Source organism: Coregonus clupeaformis, chromosome 25 (assembly GCF_020615455.1).
Source record: "Coregonus clupeaformis isolate EN_2021a chromosome 25, ASM2061545v1, whole genome shotgun sequence".
Taxonomy (NCBI): domain Eukaryota; kingdom Metazoa; phylum Chordata; class Actinopteri; order Salmoniformes; family Salmonidae; genus Coregonus; species Coregonus clupeaformis.
This window is the reverse complement of record NC_059216.1, coordinates 6,003,773-6,031,164: the sequence shown is the minus strand read 5'-3', so window position 1 is coordinate 6,031,164 and position 27,392 is coordinate 6,003,773. Positions and strand designations below refer to the sequence as shown.

The window sequence follows — 27,392 nt, the reverse complement described above, 5'->3', positions numbered from 1 at the left end:
AGGTCAAACGTTTTCTGTAAGTCTTCACAAGGTTTTCACACACTGTTGCTGGTATTTTGGCCCATTCCTCCATGCAGATCTCCTCTAGAGCAGTGATGTTTTGGGGCTGTCGCTGGGCAACACAGACTTTCAACTCCCTCCAAAGATTTTCTATGGGGTTGAGATCTGGAGACTGGCTAGGCCACTCCAGGACCTTGAAATGCTTCTTACGAAGCCACTCCTTGCGTGCCCGGGCGGTGTGTTTGGGATCATTGTCATGCTGAAAGACCCAGCCATGTTTCATCTTCAATGCCCTTGCTGATGGAAGGAGGTTTTCACTCAAAATCTCACGATACATGGCTCCATTCATTCTTTCCTTTACACGGATCAGTCGTCCTGGTCCCTTTGCAGAAAAACAGCCCCAAAGCATGATGTTTCCACCCCCATGCTTCACAGTAGGTATGGTGTTCTTTGGATGCAACTCAGCATTCTTTGTCCTCCAAACACGACGAGTTGAGTTTTTACCAAAAAGTTATATTTTGGTTTCATCTGACCATATGACATTCTCCCCAATCCTCTTCTGGATCATCCAAATGCACTCTAGCAAACTTCAGACGGGCCTGGACATGTACTGGCTTAAGCAGGGGGGACATGTCTGGCACTGCAGGATTTGAGTCCCTGGCGGCGTAGTGTGTTACTGATGGTAGGCTTTGTTACTTTGGTCCCAGCTCTCTGCAGGTCATTCACTAGGTCCCCCCGTGTGGTTCTGGGATTTTTGCTCACCGTTCTTGTGATCATTTTGACCCCACGGGGTGAGATCTTGCGTGGAGCCCCAGATTGAGGGAGATTATCAGTGGTCTTGTATGTCTTCCATTTCCTAATAATTGCTCCCACAGTTGATTTATTCAAACCAAGCTGCTTACCTATTGCATATTCAGTCTTCCCAGCCTGGTGCAGGTCTACAATTTTGTTTCTGGTGTCCTTTGACAGCTCTTTGGTCTTGGCCACAGTGGAGTTTGGAGTGTGACTGTTTGAGGTTGTGGACAGGTGTCTTTTATACTGATAACAAGTTCAAACAGGTGCCATTAATACAGGTAACGAGTGGAGGACAGAGGAGCCTCTTAAAGAATAAGTTACAGGTCTGTGAGAGCCAGAAATCTTGCTTGTTTGTAGGTGACCAAATACTTATTTTCCACCATAATTTGCAAATAAATTCATTAAAAATCCTACAATGTGATTTTCTGGATTTTTTTTCCTCAATTTGTCTGTCATAGTTGACGTGTACCTATGATGAAAATTACAGGCCTCTCTCATCTTTTTAAGTGGGAGAACTTGCACAATTGGTGGCTGACTAAATACTTTTTCCCCCCACTGTATTTAGGCTTGCCATAACAAAGGGGTTGAATACTTATTGACTCAAGACATTACAGCTTTTCATTTTCTATTAATTTCTAAAAATTTGTAAAAACATATTTCCACTTTGACATTATGGGGTATTGTGTGTAGATCAGTGACAAGAAAATCTAAATGTAATTCATTTTAAATTCAGGCTACAACACAACAAAATGTTGATAAATTCAAGGGGTGTGAATACTTTCTAAAGGCACTATAGCCTACAAAGCTGGAAGCTACTGGTATCTTATTGCATTGTAAAGTGTTCTTCTGTACAGCATGAGAGGGGAGCTAACATGAGGCAAACCCAGACTCCCACTGCAGGGGACTAGTAATGAGGAAGTGGAGCAGGCACGGTGCACGCCTCGGGCTATAAGGGGGACATCGGCTGCGTTGATAGACAGAGTTGATCCGTGAGACACATTTGACTGAAGCACCGTAAGTAACAACAATTCTAGTACCAAACCGTTTTTCATGTTCTAGTATCGAAAAAGTACAGATGTTTGGGTATAATGTGCGACATTATTTCAAAGTAGTCTATAGATATGACTTGACTGGTAATGATGATGTCCTATCTGATGTACATTGTGTCTCTTAGTACCCAGTAACATCAAACTAGCTGAACGTGAGTAATATATTGTTACCATGGCAGAGCATGAAGGTGAGCCCACGCTTCTCATCTCATTCACCACCATGTGATCCTAAACCGTACTGACTGAACAGACACACACCGCCTCCCTTCCCCCTTTATGCAGGTCATCCTCATGTCAGCCACCATCAACTGCAGGGAGTTTGCAGAGTACTTTGGCACCCCCATCCGCAGCCGATGAACCCAGCCTATGTGTTTTAGGTGGAGGGGGCTCCCTACGCCATCGAGGAGTTCTACCTGGATGACCTCCATAGCCTGATTCCCTACAGGGTGAGAGGGGGGAGCCCCAAGCCTAGTCTGTGGATGTAGCTGGTACTCATGGTTTAGACTGACCTAACACTGTGTCTGTGTATTAACTATCAGGTGGATACCCGCCGTCCAGACGACCCTTACATCACTGTGGAGATGTACAATGTGACTGTCAGCCTTATCCAGAGCTTTGACGAGCTGGAGGCCAAAGATCAGAGGTGAGGGGTCAACAGCTGTACTCTTCATCTTAGCTCGCTTGATAAATAAACCATTCGTTCACTATTTGTTAATTACCATTGACTTAGTTGTCCTGGTGTGTTTGTGTATCTCAGCAGCAGGACTGCGAGGGAGGGAGGGAGGCCTGTCTCTGCCAGACAGGGGCAGTGTGCTGGTGTTCCTCCCTGGTCTGGGTGAGATCCACTACATGCAGGAGGCTTTGTCCAAGCTGGTGCGCAAGAGGTGGGTGCTGTGTGTGTACATGTGTACTTTCAGTGGTCTCTGGAGCGTGACTATGGTAGGGAGACTGTGTTCGGTGCGTAGTAGAAACTTGATGGTGCTGTTACGGTGTATGTTTCAGACTGCAGGTGTACCCTCTCCACTCCTCAGTCACTCTGGAGGAGCAGAATGGGGTGTTTCTGGTGCCTGTCCCAGGGTACAGGAAGGTAACTATCACACCACAACCCAGTCTACTGAATAGGACTTCTAGAACGCAAAGTGTTTTGTCTCTGTCTCCACAGATCATCCTCTCCACCAACATTTCAGAGAGCTCTGTTACAGTCCCAGATGTCAAATATGGTGGGTGTTTTCATTTTCATAATGTTTACAGACCTTCCTTGCTATATGTACTGCCATACTGTATTCACTCTCCATGTCTTGAATATGTGATGTATTCCTGTTGACAGTGATTGATTTCTGTCTGGCACGACACATGGTCTGTGACAAAGAGACCCGTTACCAGTCCCTCCGCCTCAAATGGGCCTCCAAGACCAACTGCAACCAGCGTAGAGGTACAGTACAGCAGGGTTTCCCAAACTTGGTCCTGCAACACTGCTGGGTTTTTCACACTTAACAGTTTCCCATGTGTATCAAGAATGGTCCACCACCCAAAGGACATCCAGCCAACTTGACACAACTGTGGGAAGCATTGGAGTCAACATGGGCCAGCATCCCTGTGGAACGCTTTCGACACCTTGGAGAGTCCATACCTCAACAAATGGAGGCTGTTCTGGGCAAAAGGGGGTGCAACTCAATATAGGAAGGTGTTCCTAATGTTTTGTGCACTCAGTGTATAAAGCTGCTATTTTATTCTGACTAGGTTGTTTTTTGTACTGTTCCCAGCGTGCCCCCCTGGCCAACATCATGCTGAAGGTGAAGCTTCTGGACATGGGGGACCCCTGCTCCCTCCTCTCCACTGTCCTCTCACCCCCCCAACCTCAATGACATCGAGAGGACCATACTCCAGCTCAAAGAGGTACCTCACTGTGGACCTTATCACAAACAGCCATTGAAGGCTTTGGATTCCTGTATTTGTGGAGAGGTTTCCAATGAGAATCTTAGATACAATGGTGCTGAACACCCAAATCTGTCACTGTGTGTTTGTGATGTTGCAATGGTTTCCTAACGTTGGTTCTGCTGTGTCAGGACCTTTACGTCAGCTAGCATTAGCTCTGTCAGTGGTGTTTGTGTATGTGTTTGTCAGCTGTGACTGAGCGGGGCGTAAAGCCTTTTGATGAAGTCTGTGTATGTGCTGTGGATGGGCTCTTTGGTTGGAAGGTTTGATGGACAGAGATTTTTGTATTTTGTATTATTATGTTTGACTGTATGTGTGATGCCTAAGTATTCTTGCAGTCAGTTATTTTTGAAATAATGATAATTGTCATGACGTGTGTGGTGTAGATGGGTGCACTGTCTGTGGGGAACGATGGGCAGGGCCAGAGGCGTTTTGATGGAGAGCTGACGTTCCTGGGTCGGATTCTGCCTCACCTGCCTGTGGACCTGCACCTGGGGAAAATGATCGTGCTCGGCCACTTCTTTGGCTGTCTGGAGGAGTGCCTCATCATAGGTCAGTGGGGTTTGGGTTTATGCTTTGTCTGTAGGTGTGTAACTGTAGGTGTGTGTTCAGGCAACAACTCCTCAACATGTCTCTCTCTCTTAGCCGCCTCCCTGTCTCTGAAGAGCTTCTTTGCCGTGCCCTTCCTACAGCAGCTGGCAGGCTACAAGTGAGTCAGCACATGAAAATGTATACATGTTCTATCATACAGCAAAAAATATATAATTACACTTCTACAATATCTACCTTATCACTGCCATTTGAGTTATTGTCTGCTGTAAGACTGTCATCCTTGTCTCTTAAATGTTTGAATATTCAGGAGCAAGCTGTTGTTCGCACACGGTGTGCCGAGTGATTCCGTTGCTTTTGTCAACGCATTCAAGGCTTGACACATGTCCAGAAGCAAAGGAGAGTTGAGGCACCCGAAGGTGAGAGAGTATTTAGATCGTTATGTTGCATAAATTAACTTTAAACATGGATAATACATAGAAGTGTATGGAATAAAGGAGGTGCCTAAAGACATTAGACAAAGGTCCAGTATCGGCTGAGATGTCTGCAGTAAGGTGTGTGTGTGTGTGTTCTTCCTCCCAGGACAACCTGGAGTGGGGCAAGGAGAACTGCATCTAGATCAAGAGGATCAGAGAGGTATAGAGACCAGCATCTCACGAAACACACACCAGGTGACCCAAATCCCTGACCTGACCCTGCCTCTCTGTGACCCCCAGGTGGCCGAGCTCTATGAGGACCTGAAGGAGAGAGTGTCCCAGTTCAACATGCACGTGATTGAGAACCCAGCGCCAATGGACTACTCCAGCCTCCACAAGCAGAGGTTCATCCAGCAGGTGAAACCGAGGCACATGCCAGCATTCAGGAGCTTACTTCCAACTTATAGCTATATGATTATTATTATGACACTATAATATTACCTGTTGTACCTAGCCCTCCTATTCAGAATATCATTCCGCAGTGCTAACACTGTAGCCCCTGTCTATTTGATAGTGCCTTTAGAAAGTATTCATACCCCTTGACTTATTCCACAATTTGTTGTTACAGCCTGAATTCAAAATGGATTAAATTCATATTTTTTCTCAGCCATTTACATTTTAGTCATTTAGCAGACGCTCTTATCCAGAGCGACTTACAGTTAGTGAGTGCATACATTTTCATACTGGTCCCCCGTGGGAATCGAACCCACAACCCTGGCGTTGCAAGCGCCATGCTCTACCAACTGAGCTACACGGGACTAACGCCCAGATCGGTGAAGTGCAGTAGAGACTGTTGTCCTTCTGTCAGGTTCTCCCATCTCAGTCAAGGAACTCTATAGTTCTGTCAGTGGTCGTTGGGTTCTTGGTCACCTCCCTGACCAAGGTCCTTCTACACACAATACCCATAATGACAAAGTGAAACATGTTTTTAGAAATGTTTGCTAATTTATTGAAAATGAAATACAGAAATATCTCATTTACATAAGTATTCACACCCCTTTGCTATGACACTCCAAATTGAGCTCAGGTGCATCAAATTTCCTTTCATCATCCTTGAGATGTCACAACTTGATTGACAAGCACCTGTGGCCAATTCAATTGTTTGGACATGATTTAGAAAGAAACACACCTGTCTATACAAGGTCCCACAGTTGACAGTGCAAGTCAGAGCAGAAACTATACCATGAAGTCCAAGGAACTGTCCGTAGATCTCCGAGATAGAATTGTGATGAGGAATATATCTGGGGAAGGGTAGAAAACTTCTAGAGTGTTGAAAGTTTCCAAGAGCACAGTGGTCTACATTATTAGGAAATGAAATAATATGGAACTACCCAGACTCTGCCTAGAGCTGGCCGTCCGACCAAACTGAGCAACCGGTCAAGAAGGACCTTGGTCAGGGAGGTGACCAAGAACCCAATGACCACTGACAGAACTACAGATTTCCTTGGCTGAGATGGGAGAACCTGACAGAAGGACAACAGTCTCTACAGCACTTCACCGATCTGGGCTTTATGAGAGAGTGGCCAGACGGAAGCCAATCCTGAGAAAAGGCACATGACAGCACGCCTGGAGTTTGCAAAACGGCACATGAAAGACTCTGAGATCATAAGGCAAAAGATTCTGTGGTCTGATGAGACAAATATGTAACTCTTTGGCCTGAATGCAAAGCGCTATGTCTGGAGAACCAGGCAGTAAGGATAGAGGGAACAATGAATGGAGCCAAATACAGGCAAATCGTTGATGAGAACCCGCTTCAGAGTGCAAACAACCTTAGACTGGGGCGATGATTTACGTTCCAACAGGACAATGACCCTAAGCATACAGCCAAAGCAACGCTGGAATGGCTTCGGAACAAGAATGTGAAAGTCCTTGAGTGGCCCAGCTGAAGCCCAGACTTGAATCCCATTGAAAAGCTGTGGAAAGATTGCCCCATCTAACCTAACAGAGCTTGAGAAAATCTGTAAGGAAGAATGGGGAAAATCACAAAATCCAGATGTGCAAAGCTGATACAAACATACTCAAGACGACTCAAAGCTATAATCGCCGCCAAAGGTGCTTCTAAAAAGTATTGACTCAGGTGTGAATACTTATGTAAATGAGGTATTTCGTTTTAAAAATGTAAAATAAATGATGGGCTATTGTTTTTAGATGGGTGAAAACATCTATTTTAATAAATTTTGAATTCAGGCTGTAACACAACAAAGTATAGAATAAGTCGAGGGGTATGAATACTTTCTGAAGGCATTCCATCTTTCAGGTGGTTGCCTACTACCCCAACTACTTTGCCCAAGGGGAAATGGATGAAGAGCTGGCCTCCAAAGACCTGTCATACAGTGCTGGTATGATGCCATTACCCCTTATCCCTGATTCCCTGATTTATCAGATTCCTATACATTCATGAAGTGTTTGTATGTTGTGAATGCTAGCCCACTGCCATGCTCTTTGACTGTCTCGTCTCAGGTGAGGAACATTTTACATTTAAATTTTAGTCATTTAGCAGACGCTCTTATCCAGAGCGACTTACATTATATTTTTTTCTTTCTTTCTTTTTTTTTTTTTTTTCATACTGGCCCCCCGTGGGAATCGAACCCACAACCCTGGCGTTGCAAACGCCATGCTCTACAAACTGAGCTACATCCCTGCCGGCCATTCCCTCCCCTACCCTGGACGACGCTGGGCCAATTGTGCGCCGCCCCATGGGTCTCCCGGTCGCGGCCGGCTACGACAGAGCCTGGAACCTGCCCCCCTACAGTTTCCTGGACTAGAAGCAACTGCAGTCCCTGTTCCGTCAGTGTGGCCAGGTTAAGTCCATAGCCTTCGATGGATCCAGGTAACAAACTAATGGATCAAACTTCTACTAGACTTACCATAACTCATCATGTTACATGTTTCATAGATAGATACTTCATAGATGTTTTGACCTAAATGGTCTTACATAGCTTACAGCATGCCCATAGTCCATTGGTAAGACAGTTGAACATTTGTTGTGTGTTCCTTCAGAGGGCATGTAGAGTTCTACCGGACGACTACCCGAGGGTCGGGGCTGCTCCCTGAGGTGTCACTGGCCCTCCTCCTGGCCCACCAGAGGCATCCTCTGGACCTGTTTGTGCACCCCAGTGACGAGGTGGAGACCCGTGCGGGGAGCAGGACCATCTGCCACATGAGATGCGCTCGGTAGGGAGCCTATACATCCTTCTCACACTACTAATCCACTCAGCTGGGGTTTTAACCCTCTCCTTTGCTACAAAATACAGTTTGCTGCATGGGTGTAACATCATCTAACCCCAATTTCTCAAGAGAAATGCATTTAGCGGAGTAGAAGTCAGTCAGTCAGTCAGTTGATGTCTAGGTAATGCCAGCTCTGGCTCAGGGCCAATTACCTATTCAGGGGGGTGGAGGTGTCCTGTTAGTGGCCATCTGGGTTTGGGGGGAGTGGGCTCTGCCCGTACCCCTGCAGGCCTGCAGTCACCCACAGGCTGCACCCCTCCACACTGGGCCTTGATGTAACCTGACGTGCTTGCATTCTGGTTGACCCTCTACAGCCATCACACAGCCTCTGAGAGGGTAGATTTAGGCAGAGTCAGACCCTCCCCCTCCTTCTCACATACATTTACAGACAGGGCTGTCATGAGTGAGTTAGGTAAGTCTCATAGACTCACTAATACAATGATGCAGCTCAGTGACTTTGACTGTTACACTAGCACTGTGTTCCCTCTTGGAGGGATCCTCCTGGCTTTTTAAGAATAATTCGTTCTGTCCTGTGGTTTGCAGTGTGAATGTGGACTTCCAGAACAACTCAGTCTACCCAGTGGGGGTGCTGAGCAGCACCATCGACCCAGACAAGCTGCCCTCCAACCCCATCTTCCCGGTCAACATCACAGAGGTTAGTCAGGCTGAATTTCTGGGAGTTGTTTTTGTGTAAATGAGTAATCTGGTGACGATTATATCTATAACTGTATTGAGGTGATCACATACCCTCCATTTTGGCTATGCACAGTATGTTTTGGAGGTGGTAACCAAGCATGTTTCCTTCATTTTGCCTCCCTAGGTGGTGGAGGTGGACCACTTCTGGGGCTTCAAGGCGGGCGAGGCCAGCATGGAGAAGCAGCGCCATCTGACAGCGGAGATTAATTCTCATGAGCTGTGTCCAGTTCCTGTCTCCCTCTACCCCAACCTGCTGTGCCTGGCACCTTTCGCTGAGGGCGACGAGCAGGGCCTCTACTACCGTGCCAAGATCCTGCATGTCCGCGGCAGCTCTGTGGAGGTACAAGCACATGCTCACTAGTATACACAATCACTCCTTTCATACACTTAAAGACACAGGTTGATTACAGTTGCAGTTTTAGTGGATGAACCATGTAAAGTATGTGTGTTCTGAATGTCCAGGTGGAAACACCACTCTGGTGTCGTGTAGCTGCATGAGGGAGCTACCTGCTGATATCATGGCCCACCCATTCCAGGTACAGCTACAAAGTTTTAAATATCTTAGGGCCACATCCTAAATTGATCTAGTATTCCTATATTCTGGTTTGACTTTGTCCTGTATTCTGTTACAATTGTCTTCTGTCCTGTCTCCTCAGGCCCAGGAGTTCTGGATCTCTGGGATGCATCCATCGGCCCAGTCCATGATCCTGGGGGACCAGTGGAGCAGCCGCGCCCGCAACCGCTTTATTACGTTGGTGAACGGCCACTTGTTCAGTCTCCCTGTTCTCCATCCTGCACGGCTTCATGCGCGTGAAGCTAGTGATCAACACTGACATGGTCACCTCCAGCGTGGCTGACATCATGATACAGGTGGGACACGCCATCAAGGCCGAGGAGAGCTTTGAGTCCAAGGTACCTCAAACACAGACCAGCTTTCCGTCTGTCTTCACTGCAGGTTCTAGAATGTTGTGCTCATGGAGAATTGTTCAGTTATAGTATTCCTGTCAGGCTTGGCTATAAACATAAATAATTCAGTGTTTCTTAGCTGTCCAGCAGTAGAAACACAGGCTGTGACCCTGACCGTGCTGTGTGGTTGTGTGTCTTGCAGCAGATCCACGACGTGCTGGTGTCTCTGAACAAAGACCTGCAGGACAGCACCTACACCCCCAACGCTACCAGCAGCTCCTGGAAGACCAGCAAGGAGGAGAAGCAGCTAATTGACAGCCTGCTCCAGTCCTTCGCCAAGACCAGCCAGTCCTCTCTGAAGAGCAAGGCAAGAACACTGGCCAAACGGCTGAGTCACATTTCATAGACTGCCTGTCTGCTTCAACCAGACGGTGTTGTTAGTTGTTCACCACAAGAGGGTGTCATCGTCTTTCTGCCTTTTGCCTGCCTCCTCCTGTCCAGAGGGTGGAGCCATTTTGATAGTATGCGAGCTGGTGTACATTTTGTTCTACAGTCGTGGTCAAACGTTTTGAGAATGACACAAATACTAATTTTCACAAAGTCTGCTGCCTCAGTTTTGATGATGGCAATTTGCATATACTCCAGAATGTCATGAAGAGTGATCAGATGAATTGCAATTAATTGCGAAGTCCCTCTTTGCCATGAAAATGAATTTAATCCCCCAAAAACATTTCCACTGCATTTCAGCCCTGCCACAAAAGGACCAGATGCCATCATGTCAGTGATTCTCTCGTTAACATAGGTGAGAGTGTTGATGAGGACAAGGCTGGAGATCACTCTGTCATGCTGATTGAGTTAGAATAACAGACTGGAAGCTTTAAAAGGAGGGTGGTGCTTGAAATCATTGTTCTTCCTCTGTTAAACATGGTTACCTGCAAGGAAACACGTGCCATCATCATTTCTTTGCACAAAAAGGGCTTCACAGGCAAGGATGTTGCTGCTAGTAAGATTGCACCTAAATCAACCATTTATCGGATCATCAAGAATTTCAAGGAGAGAGGTTCAATTGTTGTGAAGAAGGCGTCAGGGCGCCCAAGAAAATCCAGCAAGCGCCAGGACCGTCTCCTATAGTTGATTCAGCTGCGGGATCGGGGACCACCAGTGGGGTAAAGTCATTTTCTCTGATGAATCCCTTTTCCGATTGTTTGGGGCATCTGGAAAACACCTTGTCCGGAGAAGACAAGGTGAGCGCTCCCATCAGTCATGTGTCATGCCAACAGTAAAGCATCCTGAGACCATTCCTGTGTGGGGTTGCTTCTCAGCCAAGGGTGTGGGCTCACTCACAATCTTGCCTAAGAACACAACCATGAATAAAGAATGGTACCAACACATCCTCCGAGAGCAACTTCTCCCAACCATCCAAGAACAGTTTGGTGACGACCAATGCCTTTTCCAGCATGATGGAGCACCTTGCCATAAGGCAAAAGTGATAACTAAGTGGCTCGGGGAACAAAACATCGAAATTTTGGGTCCATGGCCAGGAAACTCCCCAGACCTTAATCCCATTGAGAACTTGTGGTCGATCCTCAAGAGGCGGGTGGACAAACAAAAACACACAAATTCTGACAAACTCCAAGCATTGATTATGCAAGAATGGGCTGCCATCAGTCAGGATGTGACCCAGAAGTTTAATTGACTGCATGCCAGGGTGGATTGCAGAGGTCTTGAAAAAGAAGGGTCAACACTGCAAATATTGACTCTTTGCATAAACTTAATGTAATTGTCAATAAAAGCCTTTGACACTTATGGAATGCTTGTAATTATACTTCAGTATACCATAGTAACATCTGACAAAAATATCTCATAACACCGAAGCAGTGAACTTTGTGAAGACCAATACTTGTGTCATTCGCAAAACTTTTGACCACGACTGTATTAGTGGCTATGGGCCAGGGCCACTCCTTCCTCTCAGGAATTTGTGGAAAACAATTTGTTTCTGGGGAATGTTTTTCCTGTTATTTAACATGTATTAAATAATTGTTTATGAATGTTAGTGGCTACAGGATGCCCATTGAGTCTTACTGGTGACTGTAAGTAAAGTGTTGCTGATGCTGTTTCCCACAGGTTCGTGTGCATGGCACATCCAGTCCTCACAAAGTCAAACTTCCACAGCTTTAGCAACGTCACCGACTACAGGTTAGTCAGTGTCACACAGATCAGGTTAGAGTTTGGCCCAGTGCTGGTGACACTATATCCCAGTGCTAATGAATGTGTTAACTCCTTACAGGTCAGTGCTCATAGAGAAGGACCGCATTAACTCAGTTGCGTTGAATGACAGTCCTCAGGACAGCCATCAGGTACAGTACTGGGAATGGAATATGATCTGGGATATAATAAGCACATTAGAATAAGGGATAGACCATGGGTGTCCAACTCATTTTGCCCTTGCGGACCGCATTCGGTCTTCACTGAGGTCCGCAGGGCCGCACTTGAAATTGATTATGTCCTCGCCTTCAACATTTTCTACAAATGGTCCTCTATCCAGCACTGTTGGAATTTAATACTCCCAGACTATCTAGGTTTCGATGACTGTCGGCAAGCTGGACAGAGTGAAATACACTTGAGTATACCAAACATTAGGAACACCTTCCTAATATTGAGTTGCACCCCCCCCCCCTTTGCCCTACGAACAGCATCAATTCGTCGGGGCATGGACTCTACAAGGTGTCAGAAGCATTCCACAGGGATGCCTGCCAATGTTGACTCCAATACTTCCCACAGTTGTCAAGTTGGCTGGATGTCCTTTTGGTGGTGGATCATTTTTGATGCACACGGGAAACTGTTGAGCGTGGAAAAACCCAGCTGCGTTGCAGTTCTTGACACAAACCGGTGCGCCTGGCACCTACTGTACTACCATACCCGGTTCAAAGGCACTTAAATATTTTGCCTTGCCCATTCACCCTCTGAATGGCACACATACACAATCCATGTCTCAATTGTCTCAAGGCTTAAAAATCATTCTTTAACCTGTCTCCTCCCCTTCATCTACACTGATTGAAGTGGATTTAACAAGTGACATCATTAAGGGATCTAGGGCTGTCCCCAACTAAAAATAATAATAATAATCTTAGTGGACCGAAAGTCGTCTTTTTTGGACCAATGGATTGCTGGAAAATATTTGACGTGTATTTTTCCATATATAGACACATTGTTTTAATAAAATCAACTATGCGTTGAGCTTGTTTGATGCTTTAAGCTTACGGTTTGATGCCTTAAGATGGCGCCAGAGATCTAGATAACCAGAAGAAAAAAACAACTTCACCTGACCCAACTATTCTCCTCCCGCTCCTGCTGGCTTTTGCAGATCCTCATTACCGGCCGTGACCGGGAGTCCCAAAGGGCGGCGCACAATTGGCCCAGCTTCGTCCGGGTTAGGGGAGTGTTTGGCTGTGGGGGCTTTACTTGGCTCATCGCTTTAGGGACTCCTTGTGGCGGCCCGGGCGCCTGCAGGCTGACTTCGGTCGTCATTTGAACTGTGTTTCCTCCGACACGTTGGTGCAGCTGGCTTCCGGGTTAAGCGAGCAGGTGTTAAGAAGCGCGGTTTGGTGGGTCATGTTTCGGAGGACGCATGACTCAACCTTCGTCTCTCCCGAGCCCGTTGGGGAGTTGCAACGATGAGACAAGATTGTAATCACGAAAAAGGGGGTAAATTTTTTAAAGAAAATCCTATAAATCACATTGGCCAGTCTGCAACGAACTTGAAACATTATCAACTATTAACTTGGGTCCTGCCCAAAGCTTGTGCTAGAAAACTTGCAACATTGTATAAAATATTCTGGGCCCTCAGTTTCCTGCTCCAGTGAGCTCGGGACAGACACAGCTGTAGGCTATTTGCGCAAGGGATAAGAACTTGGGCAGGAGCTCACCGTAGCTAAGAACCGGCACCTCAAATGTTCTACTGCTTAAGCTCCTGTTCCTTTATAGAATAATAGCTCAAAAATATTGTGGAGCTGCTGCACCTAAATATAAGCAGTACCATCACCCAAAATGAGTACCGGAACCTATTTCAGTCCTAGTCAAGCACCGATAAGAAGCCTATTTTATGTTTCCACTGGATCAGAGCATGACATTTTTCAGTTTCACGCTGAGTGGTTATCGAAAGGGAGAGAGCTGGAAAGATTTTTCAAATACATTGAGGAATTATTAATTATCAATGGATGTAAAAACAGACTTTGTTTGCTTGCTGTTTTAGGTGAAGAAAACATTACTTTGAGAAGCGCCACAGCTCATTAGTGGTGGTGCGTTAAGCCAATCAGAAATACTATCAGACCCCTTGACGTTTTCCACATTTTGTAACATTACAGCCTTATTCAAAAAAAAAATCCTCATCAATCTACACACTATACCCCATAATAACAAAGTGAAAACAGGTTTTTATAAATTTTAGCAAATGTATAAAAAATAAAAAAGATACCTTATTTACATAAGTTTTCAGACCCTTTGCTATGAGACTGGACATTTAGCTCAGGTGCATCCTGTTTCCTTTGATCATCCTTGAGATGTTTCTACAACCTGTGGTAAATTCAATTGATTGGACATGATTTGGAACAGCACACACCTGTCTATATAAAAGGTCCCACAGTTGACAGTGCGTGTCAGAGAAAAAACCAAGCCATGAGGTCGAAGGAATTGTCCGTAGAGCTCCGAGACAGGATTGTGTCGGAACAGATCGGGGGAAGGGTACAAAAACATTTCTGCAGCATTGAAGGTCCCCAAGAACACAGTGGCCTCCATCATTCTTAAATAGAAGAAGTTTGGAACCATCAAGACTCTTCCTAGAGCTGGCCACCCCGCCAAACTGAGCAATCGTCTGGAGAAACTGAGCGTCACGTCTGGAGGAATCCTGGCACCATTCCTACGGTGAAGCATGGTGGTTCTTTCTTTTCTCTCCAAAACTATTGAGCGTGCCGTCTTTAGCCAACTCTCTTGCTCTCTCTCTCAGAATTACCTTCTTGATCCAAACCAGTCAGGTTTCAAGACTGGTCATTCAACTGAGACTGCTCTTCTCTGTGTCACGGAGGCTCTCCGCACTGCTAAAGCTAACTCTCTCTCCTCTGCTCTTGTCCTTCTAGACCTGTCTGCTGCCATTGATACTGTGAACCATCAGATCCTCCTCTCCACCCTCTCCGAGCTGGGCATCTCCGGCGCGGCTCACTCTTGGATTGCGTCCTACCTGACCGGTCGCTCCTACCAAGTGGCGTGGCGAGAAGCTGTCTCCGCACCACGTGCTCTCACCACTGGTGTCCCCCAGGGCTCAGTTCTAGGCCCTCTCCTATTCTCGCTATACACCAAGTCACTTGGCTCTGTCATATTCTCACATGGCCTCTCCTATCATTGCTACGCAGATGACACACAACTAATCTTCTCCTTTACCCCTTCTGATAACCAGGTGGCGAATCGCATCTCTGCATGTCTGGCAGACATATCAGTATGGATGACGGATCACCACCTCAAGCTGAACCTTGGCAAGACGGAGCTGCTCTTCCTCCCGGGGAAGGACTGCCCGTTCCATGATCTCGCCATCACGGTTGACAACTCCGTTGTGTCCTCCTCCCAGAGTGCGAAGAGCCTTGGCGTGACCCTGGACAACACCCTGTTGTTCTCCGCTAACATCAAGGCGGTGACCCGATCCTGTAGGTTCATGCTCTACAACATTCGGAGAGTACGACCCTGCCTTACACAGGAAGCGGCACAGGTCCTAATCCAGGCACTTGTCATCTCCCATCTGGATTACTGCAACTCGCTGTTGGCTGGGCTCCCTGCCTGTGCCATTAAACCCCTACAACTCATCCAGAATGCCGCAGCCCGTCTGGTGTTCAACCTTCCCAAGTTCTTTCACGTCACCCCGCTCCTCCGCACACTACACTGGCTTCCAGTTGAAGCTCGCATCTGCTACAAGACCATGGTGCTTGCCTACGGAGCTGTGAGGGGAACGGCACCTCCGTACCTTCAGGCTCTGATCAGTCCCTACACCCAAACGAGGGCATTGCGTTCATCCACCTATGGCCTGCTGGCTCCCCTACCTCTGCTGAAGCACAGTTCCCGCTCAGCCCAGTCAAAACTGTTCGCTGCTCTGGCACCCCAATGGTGGAACAAGCTCCCTCACGACGCCAGGACAGCGGAGTCACTCACCACCTTCCGGATACATCTGAAACCCCACCTCTTTAAGGAACACCTGGGATTGGATAAAGTAATCCTTCTAACCCCCCCCCCTTACCCCACCCCCAAAAAAAAAAATTTGTAAAGTGGTTATCCCACTGGCTATAAGGTGAATGCACCAATTTGTAAGTCGCTCTGGATTAGAGCGTCTGCTAAATGACGTAAATGTAAATGTAATGTTTTTCAGCGGCAGGGACTGGGAGACTAGTCAGGATCGAGGGAAAGATGAACGGAGCAAAGTACAGCGAGATCCTTGATGAAAACCTGCTCAGGAGCTCAGACTGGGACGAAGGTTCACCTTCCAACAGGACATCGACCCTAAGCACACAGCCAAGACAACGCAGGAGTGGCTTCGGGACAAGTTTATGAATGTCCTTGAGTGGCCCAGCCAGAGCCCGGACTTGAACCCGATCTAACATCTCTGGAGAGACCTGAAAATAGTTATGCAGCGACGCTCCCCATCCAACCTGACCGAGCTTGAGAGGATCTGCAGAGAAGAATGGGAGAAACTCCCCAAATACTGGTGTGCCAAGCTTGTAGCGTCATACCCAAGAAGACTCGAGGCTGTAATCGCTGCTAAAGGTGCTTCAACAAAGTACTCAGTAAAGGGTCTGAATACTTATATAAATTATATTTCCGTTTGTTATTTTTAATCAATTTGCAGACATTTCTAAAGACCTTGTTTTTGCTTTGTCATTATGGGGTATTCTGTGTAGATTGATGGAAAAAAACAATTGAATCCGTTTTAGAATAAGGCTGTAATGTAACAAAGTGGAAAAAGTCAAGGGGCCTGAATACTTTCCGAATGCACTGTGTGTGTGTGTGTGTGTGTGTGTGTTACTGCTCGACTAAAACAATCTCGGTCAGTCGACTAAAACAGTCGACCAGTCAACAAATTGGGGTCAGGCCTAAAGGGATCATAACTGTCACTTGGATTCGCCTGGTCAGTCAGTCATGGAAAGAGCAGGTGTTAATGTTTTGTATAGGCTCATTATAATTTCTACACTGTTTCGATTTGGGTTTAGGCATTTCAATGTCGATTGCGATTAGATTGCAAAAAATTGAAAAACAAAAAATAGTTTTTTGCTCAAACCACCCACTGGCTCGCTGTTTTTTTTTCTTCTGTGTCCTAGTGTAAATAGCCAGTTTCTTGTTTTTTGTCTATTTTGTATATATTTCTCAATTTTACTTTTAATTCTTTAACTAAATATACTTTCCTGCAACCCGCCTCACCCAACGTGGAAAGGATTCTATTATTTCTTTATAACTTTTATCAAGAACCTTAAGCTGAAACTAGTCTAGCTGCAACTGAATGGCTACTTGCTATTAGCCACCGTTAGCGTCTTCACCATTGTCCGTGGCACTACCCATCAGCTAGCTCTAGCTCTAGCCTGGACAATTCGTCGGCCAGTCTGCACAGCGTGCTATCGACCCAGAGCATATCGGACTTTCTGCCGGAATCACTGGACCCTAGCGCCGGATCATCGCAACCACCTAGCTGCAACCTGTTGTTGGCTAATTACCATTGCCCCTTAGCAGCACCAGTTAGCCTTGAGCTAGCCTCGAGCCAGGCCCATCTCCCGGCTATCTACCTCTTTCAACCGGACGGGAGCTCCTAATGTTGACACTGAGCCCCGCCGATCCAACACGACTGGTTTGCCGACGAAATCGTCTGATGTGGTTTCAACAGGCTTCCCGTTACGACGTCGACCACGAAGATCCATCTGCTAGCCCCGGCCCGCTAGCACACGCAAACTACAACTGTGCTTCCTGCTAGCCTGTGCTGTAGCACCAATTTGAACCGCTCTCGGACTCACATATTGCTGTTCACTGGACCTTATGATCACTCAGCTGCACAGCTGATGCCTGCTGGACTGTTCCTTTACACGGTACCCTGTCCTGTTTATTCTGTTTAGCCTCAGCCCAAACTTTATCGCCATTACCAGTTGTTGTCTTAGCTCTCTCTAATAACACCTGTGATTGCTTTATGCCTCTCTCCCATGTCAATATGCCTTGCCTATTGCTGTTTGGGTTAGTTCTTATTATACAATTTCACTGTAGAACCCCAAGTCCCTCTCAAACTGCCTCAAATAGTTCCTTTGTTCCACCCCCCATACACGCCGAGACCGGCTCAATCGGTGCCTCCAGTGATGCTATCTCTTTCATTGTTACCCAACGCTTAGGTTTACCTCAATTGTACTCATATCCTTCCATATCCTTTTCTGTACATAATGCCCTGAATCTTTTCTACAACGCCCGGAAATCTGCCCCCTTTATTCTCTGTACCCAACGCACTAGAAGACCAGTTCTTAAAGCCTTTAGTCGTATCCTTATTCTAGTCCTCCTCTGTTCCTCTGGTGATGTAGAGGTTAACCCAGGCCCTGCAGCCCCCAGTATCACTCCTACTCCCCAGGAGCTATCATTTGTTGACTTCTGTAACCGTAAAAGCCTTGGTTTTCTGCACGTAAATATCAGAAGCCTCCTTCCTAAGTTTGAGTTATTCACTGCGTTAGCACACTCCGCCAACCCTGATGTTCTAGCAGTGTCTGAATCCTGGCTTAGGAAGGCCACCAAAAATTCTGAAATTTCCATCCCCAACTATAACATTTTCCGTCTAGATAGAACTGCCAAAGGGGGTGGAGTTGCAATCTACTGTAGAGATAGCCTGCAGAGCTCTATCATACTATCCAGGTCTGTGCCCAAACAGTTTGAGCTTCTACTTCTAAAAATCCACCTTTCCAGAAATAAGTCTCTCACTGTTGCCGCTTGCTACAGACCCCCCTCAGCCCCTAGCTGTGCCCTGGACACCATATGTGAACTGATTGCCCCCCATTTATCTACAGAGTTCGTACTGCTTGGTGACCTAAATTGGGATATGCTTAACACCCCGGCCATCCTACAATCCAAACTAGATGCCCTCAATCTCACACAAATTGTCAACGAACCTACCAGGTACAACCCTAAATCCGTAAACATGGGTACCCTCATAGATATCATCCTGACTAACTTACCCTCTAAATACACCTCCGCTGTCTTCAACCAGGATCTCAGCGATCACTGCCTTATTGCCTGCGTCCGTAACGGGTCCGCGGTCAAACGACCACCCCTCATCACTGTCAAACGCTCCCTAAAACACTTCAGCGAGCAGGCCTTCCTAATTGACCTGGCCCAGGTATCCTGGATGGATATAGATCTCATTCCGTCAGTAGAGAATGCCTGGTTGTTCTTTAAAAGTGCTTTCCTCTCAATCTTAAATAAGCATGCTCCATTCAAAACATACAGAACTAAGAACAGATAGAGCCCCTGGTTCTCCTCGGACTTGACTGCCCTTGACCAGCACAAAAACATCCTGTGGCGTACTGCATTAGCATCAAATAGCCCCCGCGATATGCTACTTTTCAGGGAAGTTAGGAACCAATATACACAAGCAGTTAGGAAAGCAAAGGCTAACTTTTTCAAACAGAAATTTGCATCCTGTAGCACTAACTCCAAAAAGTTTTGGGACACTGTAAAGTCCATGGAGAATAAGAGCACTTCCTCCCAGCTGCACACTGCACTGAGGATAGGAAACACTATCACCACCGATAAATGTACAATAATCGAGAATTTCAACAAGCATTTTGCTACGGCTGGCCATGCTTTCCACCTGGCTACCACTACCCCTACAAATCATCTGGGCTAGACAATCTGGACCCTTTCTTTCTAAAACTAGCCACCGAAATTGTCGCAACCCCTATTACTAGCCTGTTCAACCTCTCTTTCGTAACGTCTGAGATCCCCAGAAATTGGAAAGCTGCCGCGGTCATCCCCCTCTTCAAAGGGGGTGACACTCTAGATCCAAACTGTTACAGACCTATATCCATCCTGCCCTGCCTTTCTAAAGTTTTTGAAAGCCAAGTTAACAAACAGATCACCGACCATTTCGAATCCCACCGTACCTTCTCCGCTATGCAATCCGGTTTCCGAGCTGGTCATGGGTGCACTTCAGCCACACTCAAGGTCCTAAACGATATTATAACCGCGATCGATAATAGACAGTACTGTGCAGCCGTCTTCATCGACCTGGCCAAGGCTTTCGACTCTGTCAACCACCGCATTCTTATTGGCAGACTAAATAGCCTTGGTTTCTCAAATAACTGCCTCGCCTTGTTCACCAACTACTTTTCAGATAGAGTTCAATGTGTCAAATCGGAGGGCCTGTTGTCTGGTCCTATGGCAGTCTCTATGGGGGTGCCACAGGGTTCAATTCTTGGGCCGACTCTTTTCTCCGTGTATATAAATGATGTCGCTCTTGCTGCTGGTGACTCTCAGATCTACCTCTACGCAGACGACACCATTTTGTATACATCTGGCCCTTCATTGGACACTGTGTTAACAAACCTCCAAACGAGCTTCAATGCCAGACAACACTCCTTCAGTAGCCTCCAACTGCTCTTAAACACTAGTAAAACTAAATGCATGCTCTTCAATCGAACGCTGCTGGCACCCGCCCACCCGACTAGAATCACTACTCTCGAGAGGTCTGACCTAGAGTATGTGGACAACTACAAATACCTAGGTGTCTGGTTAGACTGTAAACTCTCCTTCCAGACTCACATTAAGAATCTCCAATCCAAAGTTAAATCTAGAATTGGTTTCCTATTTCGCAACAAAGCCTCCTTCACTCATGCTGCCAAACATGCCCTCGTAAAACTGACTATCCTACCGATCCTTGACTTTGGCGATGTCATTTACAAAATAGCCTCCAACACTCTACTCAGCAAATTGGATGTAGTCTATCACAGTGCCATCCGTTTTGTCTCCAAAGCCCCATATACTACCCACCACTGTGACCTGTACGCTCTTGTTGGCTGGTCCTCACTACATATTTGTCACCAAACCCACTGGCTCCAGGTCATCTATAAATCACTGCTAGGCAAATCCCCGCCTTATCTTAGCTCATTGGTCACCATAACAACACCCACCCGTAGTATGCGCTCCAGCAGGTATATCTCACTGGTCAGCCCCAAAGCCAACACCTCCTTTGGCCGCCATTCCTTCCAGTTCTCTGCTGCCAATGACTGGAACAAATTGCAAAAATCTCTGAAGCTGGAGACACTTATCTCCCTCACTAACTTTAAGCATCAGTTGTCAGAGCACCTTACCGATCACTGCGGTCCTCTGTAGCTCAGCTGGTAGAGCACGGCGCTTGTAACGCCAAGGTAGTGTGTTCGATCCCCGGGACCACCCATACACAAAAATGTATGCACGCATGACTGTAAGTCGCTTTGGATAAAAGCGTCTGCTAAATGGCATATTATTATATTATTATTATTATTATTTATTATTATTATTATTACTGCACCTGTACACAGCCCATCTGAAATTAGCCCACCCAACTACCTCATCCCCATATTGTTATTTATTTTGCTCATTTGCACCCCAGTATCTCTATTTGCACATCATCTCTTGCATCTATCATTCCAGTGTTAATACTAATTGTACTTATTTTGCCCTATAGCCTATTTATTGCCATGCCTCCATAACTTGCTACATTTGCACACACTGTATATATATTTTCTGTTGTATTTTTGACTTTATGTTATTTTTTTACCCCATATGTAACTCTGTGTTGTTGTTTTTAATCGCACTGCTTTGCTTTATCTTGGCCAGGTCGCAGTTGTAAATGAGAACTTGTTCTCAACTGGCTTACCTGGTTAAATAAAGGTGAAATAAAATAAAATAAAAAATAGGTTAGACCCTACCAGATATGTATATTTGTCTTTGTCATAACAGTAAGATGCATATATGTGTGTGGTGATCTAGGTGCACGGATTCTACTGAAGGAGACCACACTGATGCCTCACATCCACGGCCTGCCTGCACTCATCACCATGCTCTTCACCCCTGCCATAGAGCTACGGTCAGTCTGCTTGGAGATGGTATACTCATCACATTTAGTCAAATTACCTACCGTACCTTTTTTATAGGGAATGTCTTTTACGGAATGTGAGGTCTTATAGGGAATGTAAATTGATTGGCGTGTTTTATTAAATGATAACATAAATCATTTGTCATATTCACGTCAAATCATGCATTTAGTCATAAAGGTCTGTTAATGTAACTTTGCCTGTTGTCCGCAGCACCAACGAGGAGAGGACCAGCTACACTGGCGCCCTCTGTGGTCTGGGGTGGAACGTCCAGTCTCAGCCGGCTGTCTTGCCTGAACATGACATGGAGCTCGCCTTTGTCAAATTCGATGTAGAGGACAGAGGTAGCTAACACCCATGTAGTTCCTCATAGACCCTTCATATCCATATGTATTGTGTTATAAAACATGAGCTTCAACTTTCCACATATAATCAGTGTGTTTTGTGTTGGATCAATGCGTTGTGTGGTGCCATCAACCGTCTGGTGTGTGAGGGGCCCAACGGTCCTCTGCATCTGGGGCCTGACAGGATCAAAAGCCTGCAGGAGGACTGCCGTGAACGCCTCATCAGTCTGTTTACAAAGTCACCCCCTCGAGAAGACCTTGTTCCTGTGTACCATGAGGAACCAAAGCAATGGAACCAGGTATTGCTTGAATTCATGGTGTAATGTTAGTTTCCCCCACTTCAATCAATTCTGTCCTGAGCTTTTATAGAGCGTAAGGTCCATATTAATCATAATTTCTAGTGTTAAAACAATTATATTGAGCGTGTATGGTGTGACCATTTTGTGTGCAGGTGGATCCCAGTCAGAAGATGGAGATTTTCCAGAAGGAAGGTGTAAAGAGCAAAGAGGTCCTGTTCCAGCTACTCAACACTGCTCAACATATGAGCCCATTCTAAAGCAGCAACCAGAAGCACAGCATGCTGTCCTGTTTTCACCTCCACTACTCTTATTTATCTTTTTACAAGATTCTTGCTTATGGAAACCCTCAGGAGGGACACTTGATAATTGCTTCTCCTATGTCCTGTGTTTTTATGTTGTTCAGCTTTTCTATTGCTGTGCTGGTGTAATTATACTTTCCAAACACCTATCCTTTCCCATTTTGATAATTAGTGATATTTAAACAATAAATGGCATTCCTTGTTTTTGTATAAATTAATCTGACTTAAAGTCTGAAGGTATGGTGCTAGTTTCAGTTCGATACTGTACTTACAAAAATACACGAGTGCTTACAACAGATGAGACTTGTCAGTCACTGTCGGTCTCCATTCAAACTCAGGAATAGGCCATCAGAGGGACCTAACAGCCAAGTTAAATTTGTCACCTCAGCATACTGACATGCGCATGCAGGCACGCAAGAGGAAAGGAGCTTCTGTGCCAGAAGGAATCGACGTGTATTTATAGAATGTCATTTCAAATCCCTTTAGAGATTTTCCCAGTGTTGTATGCACCGTGTACCCCTACGAAACATTAACACCTCATATGTCCTCTTATTTCTAACACGACTAGACTGCCCTAGTCAAAAGAAAGTTGTCTTAGACCCCATTTTCAGTAAAGCGTCTGAAAAACTATAACATAATACATCAAGGAACATTTATTTTTCTTATTCTGTAATGAAATACATACTGTAAGTGCAAATAGTTAGTCCAGGGTCTAAGAACTACATTGAGTATAGTTGGACAGTTAATTCAAACAAGTTAAATATCATCAGATATTCCTCGTCTTCATAGTAGTCAAACAACGGTACTTAAAACACCAGCTTGTGTATAGTTCCTTATAGTTATACAAAAGCAAAAACCCTACAATTACCACATCTAAAACGCATATTGTCTAATTATTTTGTGCTTGAAAACACAAAGGAAATCATTGTATTTATATATATTGTCATATACTGAGAGAAGGCCCACCAGCTAACTCAAACATGAAGCAGTATTTAACATTGGCAGCAGAGCATTTCTGTAGGCATATCTCTTTTTTTGTGCCAAATCTTAGCTTGTTGTAAGCACAGCAAAAAAACGTAGCATGAAAAAACTGCACAAAAGATATCAAATATTTACTCAAGGCTTGACTTCATGCACTTAACAAGTAACACAAAATAAAAAAAAGGCTGGTTCTTTTTTTGTTGTTCAGAATTGTGTACTTGTCTACCTAGACATAAGATCTTGAACATGAGTGATTTACTGTGTGTTAGTGTGTTAACCGTTCTAGACAGTTTTGGGGTCAGGGTTTCTCCAGTGGTTGGTTTTAGAGAACACCTAGATGACATAGTACTACCCCACAGATAATGACGAGGCTGTTAGCTAGACTCAGGTCTACTCTTCCTTTCGCTTGGCCCCGGGGATCTTCGCCTGGATCCTGTCGTGACAAAACATGAGGTCAACTCGGATACAGTACTGATTTATGTCACAGTGTAGTCATTAACCTTTTCTAGTTTGTATCAAGATGATCATTACAATCTATTTCTTAGGTGGATGTTTCAGAAACTACAGTGTTCATTCTGGAGTACAAAAGGTCATAACTACTTACTTCCCCACTACGGAGTTCACTTGGGTCCGTATTAGTCCAACATATTGGTCAATCTGTGCCTGAGACAGAAAACAATTTAGATTAAATTAAAAATTAACAAAAATTGAGTTAAAAATGTGTTCTAGAGAGTGAAGGTAAATTCTTACCTGGTGTTTCTCATACACAATGGGCATGCTAAACATGGACACCACGGCTGTAGGGGAAGAGGGAGAGCGCACATGTTAAAGCAGTTTGACCTCGAGTCCCCCTGGGAATATACCCAAATATGCACAAATTGTGTCCACAGAGCCCCACCCCAGCTCAGAGACTTATCTACACTAGGTAAATAGAAAAATAACACATATGAGATACGTTTTGTCTTCAGTTGTGAATGAATCCTTTGAACAAAGCCATTCATAAATGTAATGTTGGAATTTCATCACATGGATCTTTTTGGGATGTGAAGCCAACTAAACTTTAATCTAGGATTGAAATCAATTGTTTTTGCTCAAAAGGGCAGAAGGGAATTATCCACTATTATACAGAACTTAATTGATACAGATTGCAGTAAAACTCTTTCTGGTTCCATGAAGAACCATATGTTGTGATGAGGCAAACATCAGGCTGTTAGTTGATCTTGTCGGGAGGTCATGTTGCTTTGCTCCACAGCGTGTGTTCTCTTTGTGTTGGGTGAAGCAGGGTCTCTGTGTTGGGTTAATCATTGACTGTCAATGGGGTACTGTGATGCGTGCTTATTACAACCCACTCCCCTGGTTATAGTAAGAACTCATACAGACTGGCTCTGTGATCTTGTAGATGGAGAGGTTTCAATATGATGCATTATATTACGTTTTGTTATAAAATGATGTTAGACAGAAGAGATCATATATGAGCTGTATGTCAGGATGAACATGGTGTGCAATAGGCAGTAAAGGGGTGCAGAGCTGAGTAGAACAGCACAGTAGCTAGTCATAGGAGGATCCTCACCCAGAATAAGCAGAGTCAGGCCATTGAAGAGAGCGCCCACATAGGTCAGCAGCCACATCAGCACAGCAAACTGCAACACAGGGTAAAAACTCTTGGCACTGCTTCACCAAACAAACCCACCCCAACAATTTATGGTATGTGTATCGGATGTTTGACAGAAGGTATAAAATAATTAGATGTTTTAGGTTTAACGTGTCCATTGATGATGTTTGACAGTAGAAATAGTAGTGAGATTACAGACATTAAAAAGTAGAGTGTTGGTAAGGTGTTAGTGTCCATGTAATTCTTGTAAAAGCCCAGAGATGAGAGAGAGGCTGACCTTCAGTGAGTCGATGAGGTCCTGGACCAGGAACAGCCTACGGAGCTCCTTCATACAGGTGTTGGCGTAGAGCAGAGCCTTGTCAGCATAATTACCAATCTGATCCTGGGACAGAGAGATCTCCACTTCCAGATAGGTTCTGTCGGGAAAAAGTACAAAAGACTGTTAGGTGTCCAGGCTAAAGTGACATTGCAAAACTGTGAGTGAATGTAAAATGGCAGACTTTTTTTGTGCTGAGTAAACCTCTCTATGATCTTCTATCATCTCTCACTCACTTGAATGGGTGTCCTTCATCGGTCTTCTGCACAGCCTGAAGCACAGACTTGTAGATCCTGAAGCTGATGCTGGCAGAGAGGGCAGCCAGGGCTAAGTAGGCTCCCACACTGACCACACTGAACTGGGTCAGAGAGAAGAGCAGCAGGAGCACGCTGCCGAACACAGCTCCAGACTGCTTCACATTCCTCCAGTAGAGCAGGTCAATGGCTGGGGGAAGGACAGACAGGAGTGCAGGGTTAGGATCCAGGGTTAGGCCCAGTATTACACAGTGACAGTATGATGACCTAACCGTAAGGTCACCCCAGCATGACACAGTATGATCCAACCATCGGTCACCTCAGCATTACAGTGATAGAATGACCTCACAGTGCTCAATTTACAGTGTTCCTGTCTACGTTGTGATATCACTTACAGTGCGGTAATCCCGTGTGTCCCAGGCATTTAGGTCAAATAACTGGAAGCCCATAGCAACCAGAAGTCCTCAGAGACCCCTGACGTGTGGGATTTTGCTCTAACCTATATTTTTATTGCGTTTGATTGAGCTGTGGATTCATAAACGTAGGTGTGAATGCGTCAAAGTGAAAACGCTTCTGTCCGGCTTCTTTTCCCCTATATATAGAGTGACCTTTGCAAACGATAACAGCGAGCTGACTCTTACTTGTTGAACAAGCGTCACACAATTCATGTTGCCGCACACCGGTGGTAGCACTTTATCTGCCAGTGATATGTGTGATTATCAGTAGTAGTGGTCAGCACCTGGCCTGGTCACACACACAGGCGACCCTGCAGTACCCTAACACAACCTGGTTCCCCAGTAGCACAACTGTACTAGCCATTCACAGAGCTGGGTTAATCATTGACCTGTGGAGCCAGTGGCAGAAATAGATCCAGATAGTGTCCAGAGATAACAGCTCAAAGTGACCTGGTCATTCTACAGCTCTACGGCCAGAGGAACTAGATCACAGTAACAGGTGAGAGGCCCATTTGGGACCATAAGAATGAACAAACTAGGCTACATCATAAGGCACACTAGTAAACACCCAAAGGGGATATAGCCTAGTTGGTAACCTAAATAAGCTTTCTTTCAATCTATACTATTTTATACATTCAATTGAATGACGTCTTAAAAGACTGGTGTCATGTCCTGCTATCTCTGTTTTTTAGGGCATACATTTTCAACCCCCAAAAAAGATTACACAGGTTTATCACCCCTGGATTAGGCCTGAGTCAGTGTACCATTCCAGCTCAACTCCAGTGACCCATACAGCCCTCTCCTATGTTGGCTGTTAACACAGGCTTGTTTCCATGAGAACAGTGGCTGGTTTATCAACAGTAGTGAGCTGACTCTTCCACATCCAGTGACTATGGCTCAGTTTAAATCCTGTATTTCAATGTTCAACTGTTGATGTGACACCTGCAAGCCCTCTTTTTTACGAGGAGAATAAGTCAGTTCCAGAGAGTTTGTGCTCCTGTTCAAGAGAGGAGTAAAACGCTGCTGTTTCCCCTGGGTGTCTTCCTCCCTAAGCCCTCCTGCCTGCCTGC

At 45.5% G+C, this 27,392-nt stretch overlaps 1 protein-coding gene and 1 pseudogene across 3 annotated transcripts in view; one reads left to right on the top strand and one right to left on the bottom strand.

The window, feature by feature from the left end:
- Positions 1-23,848, top strand: part of LOC121539755 — a 38,808-nt pseudogene extending 14,960 nt beyond the window's left edge.
- Positions 23,340-27,392, bottom strand: part of LOC121539340 (reticulon-1-A) — a 50,094-nt gene continuing 46,041 nt past the window's right edge. For all 3 annotated transcript variants that reach the window (XM_041847758.2, XM_041847759.1, XM_041847760.1), the window contains 6 exons: positions 25,850-26,057; positions 25,575-25,713; positions 25,256-25,325; positions 24,436-24,482; positions 24,290-24,348; positions 23,340-24,118 (listed from right to left, as the gene is read on the bottom strand). In XM_041847758.2, the coding sequence (XP_041703692.1) occupies positions 24,076-24,118; positions 24,290-24,348; positions 24,436-24,482; positions 25,256-25,325; positions 25,575-25,713; positions 25,850-26,057 (566 nt within the window). In that variant the 3' untranslated portion in view covers positions 23,340-24,075. The remainder of the gene's footprint in view (positions 24,119-24,289; positions 24,349-24,435; positions 24,483-25,255; positions 25,326-25,574; positions 25,714-25,849; positions 26,058-27,392) is intronic.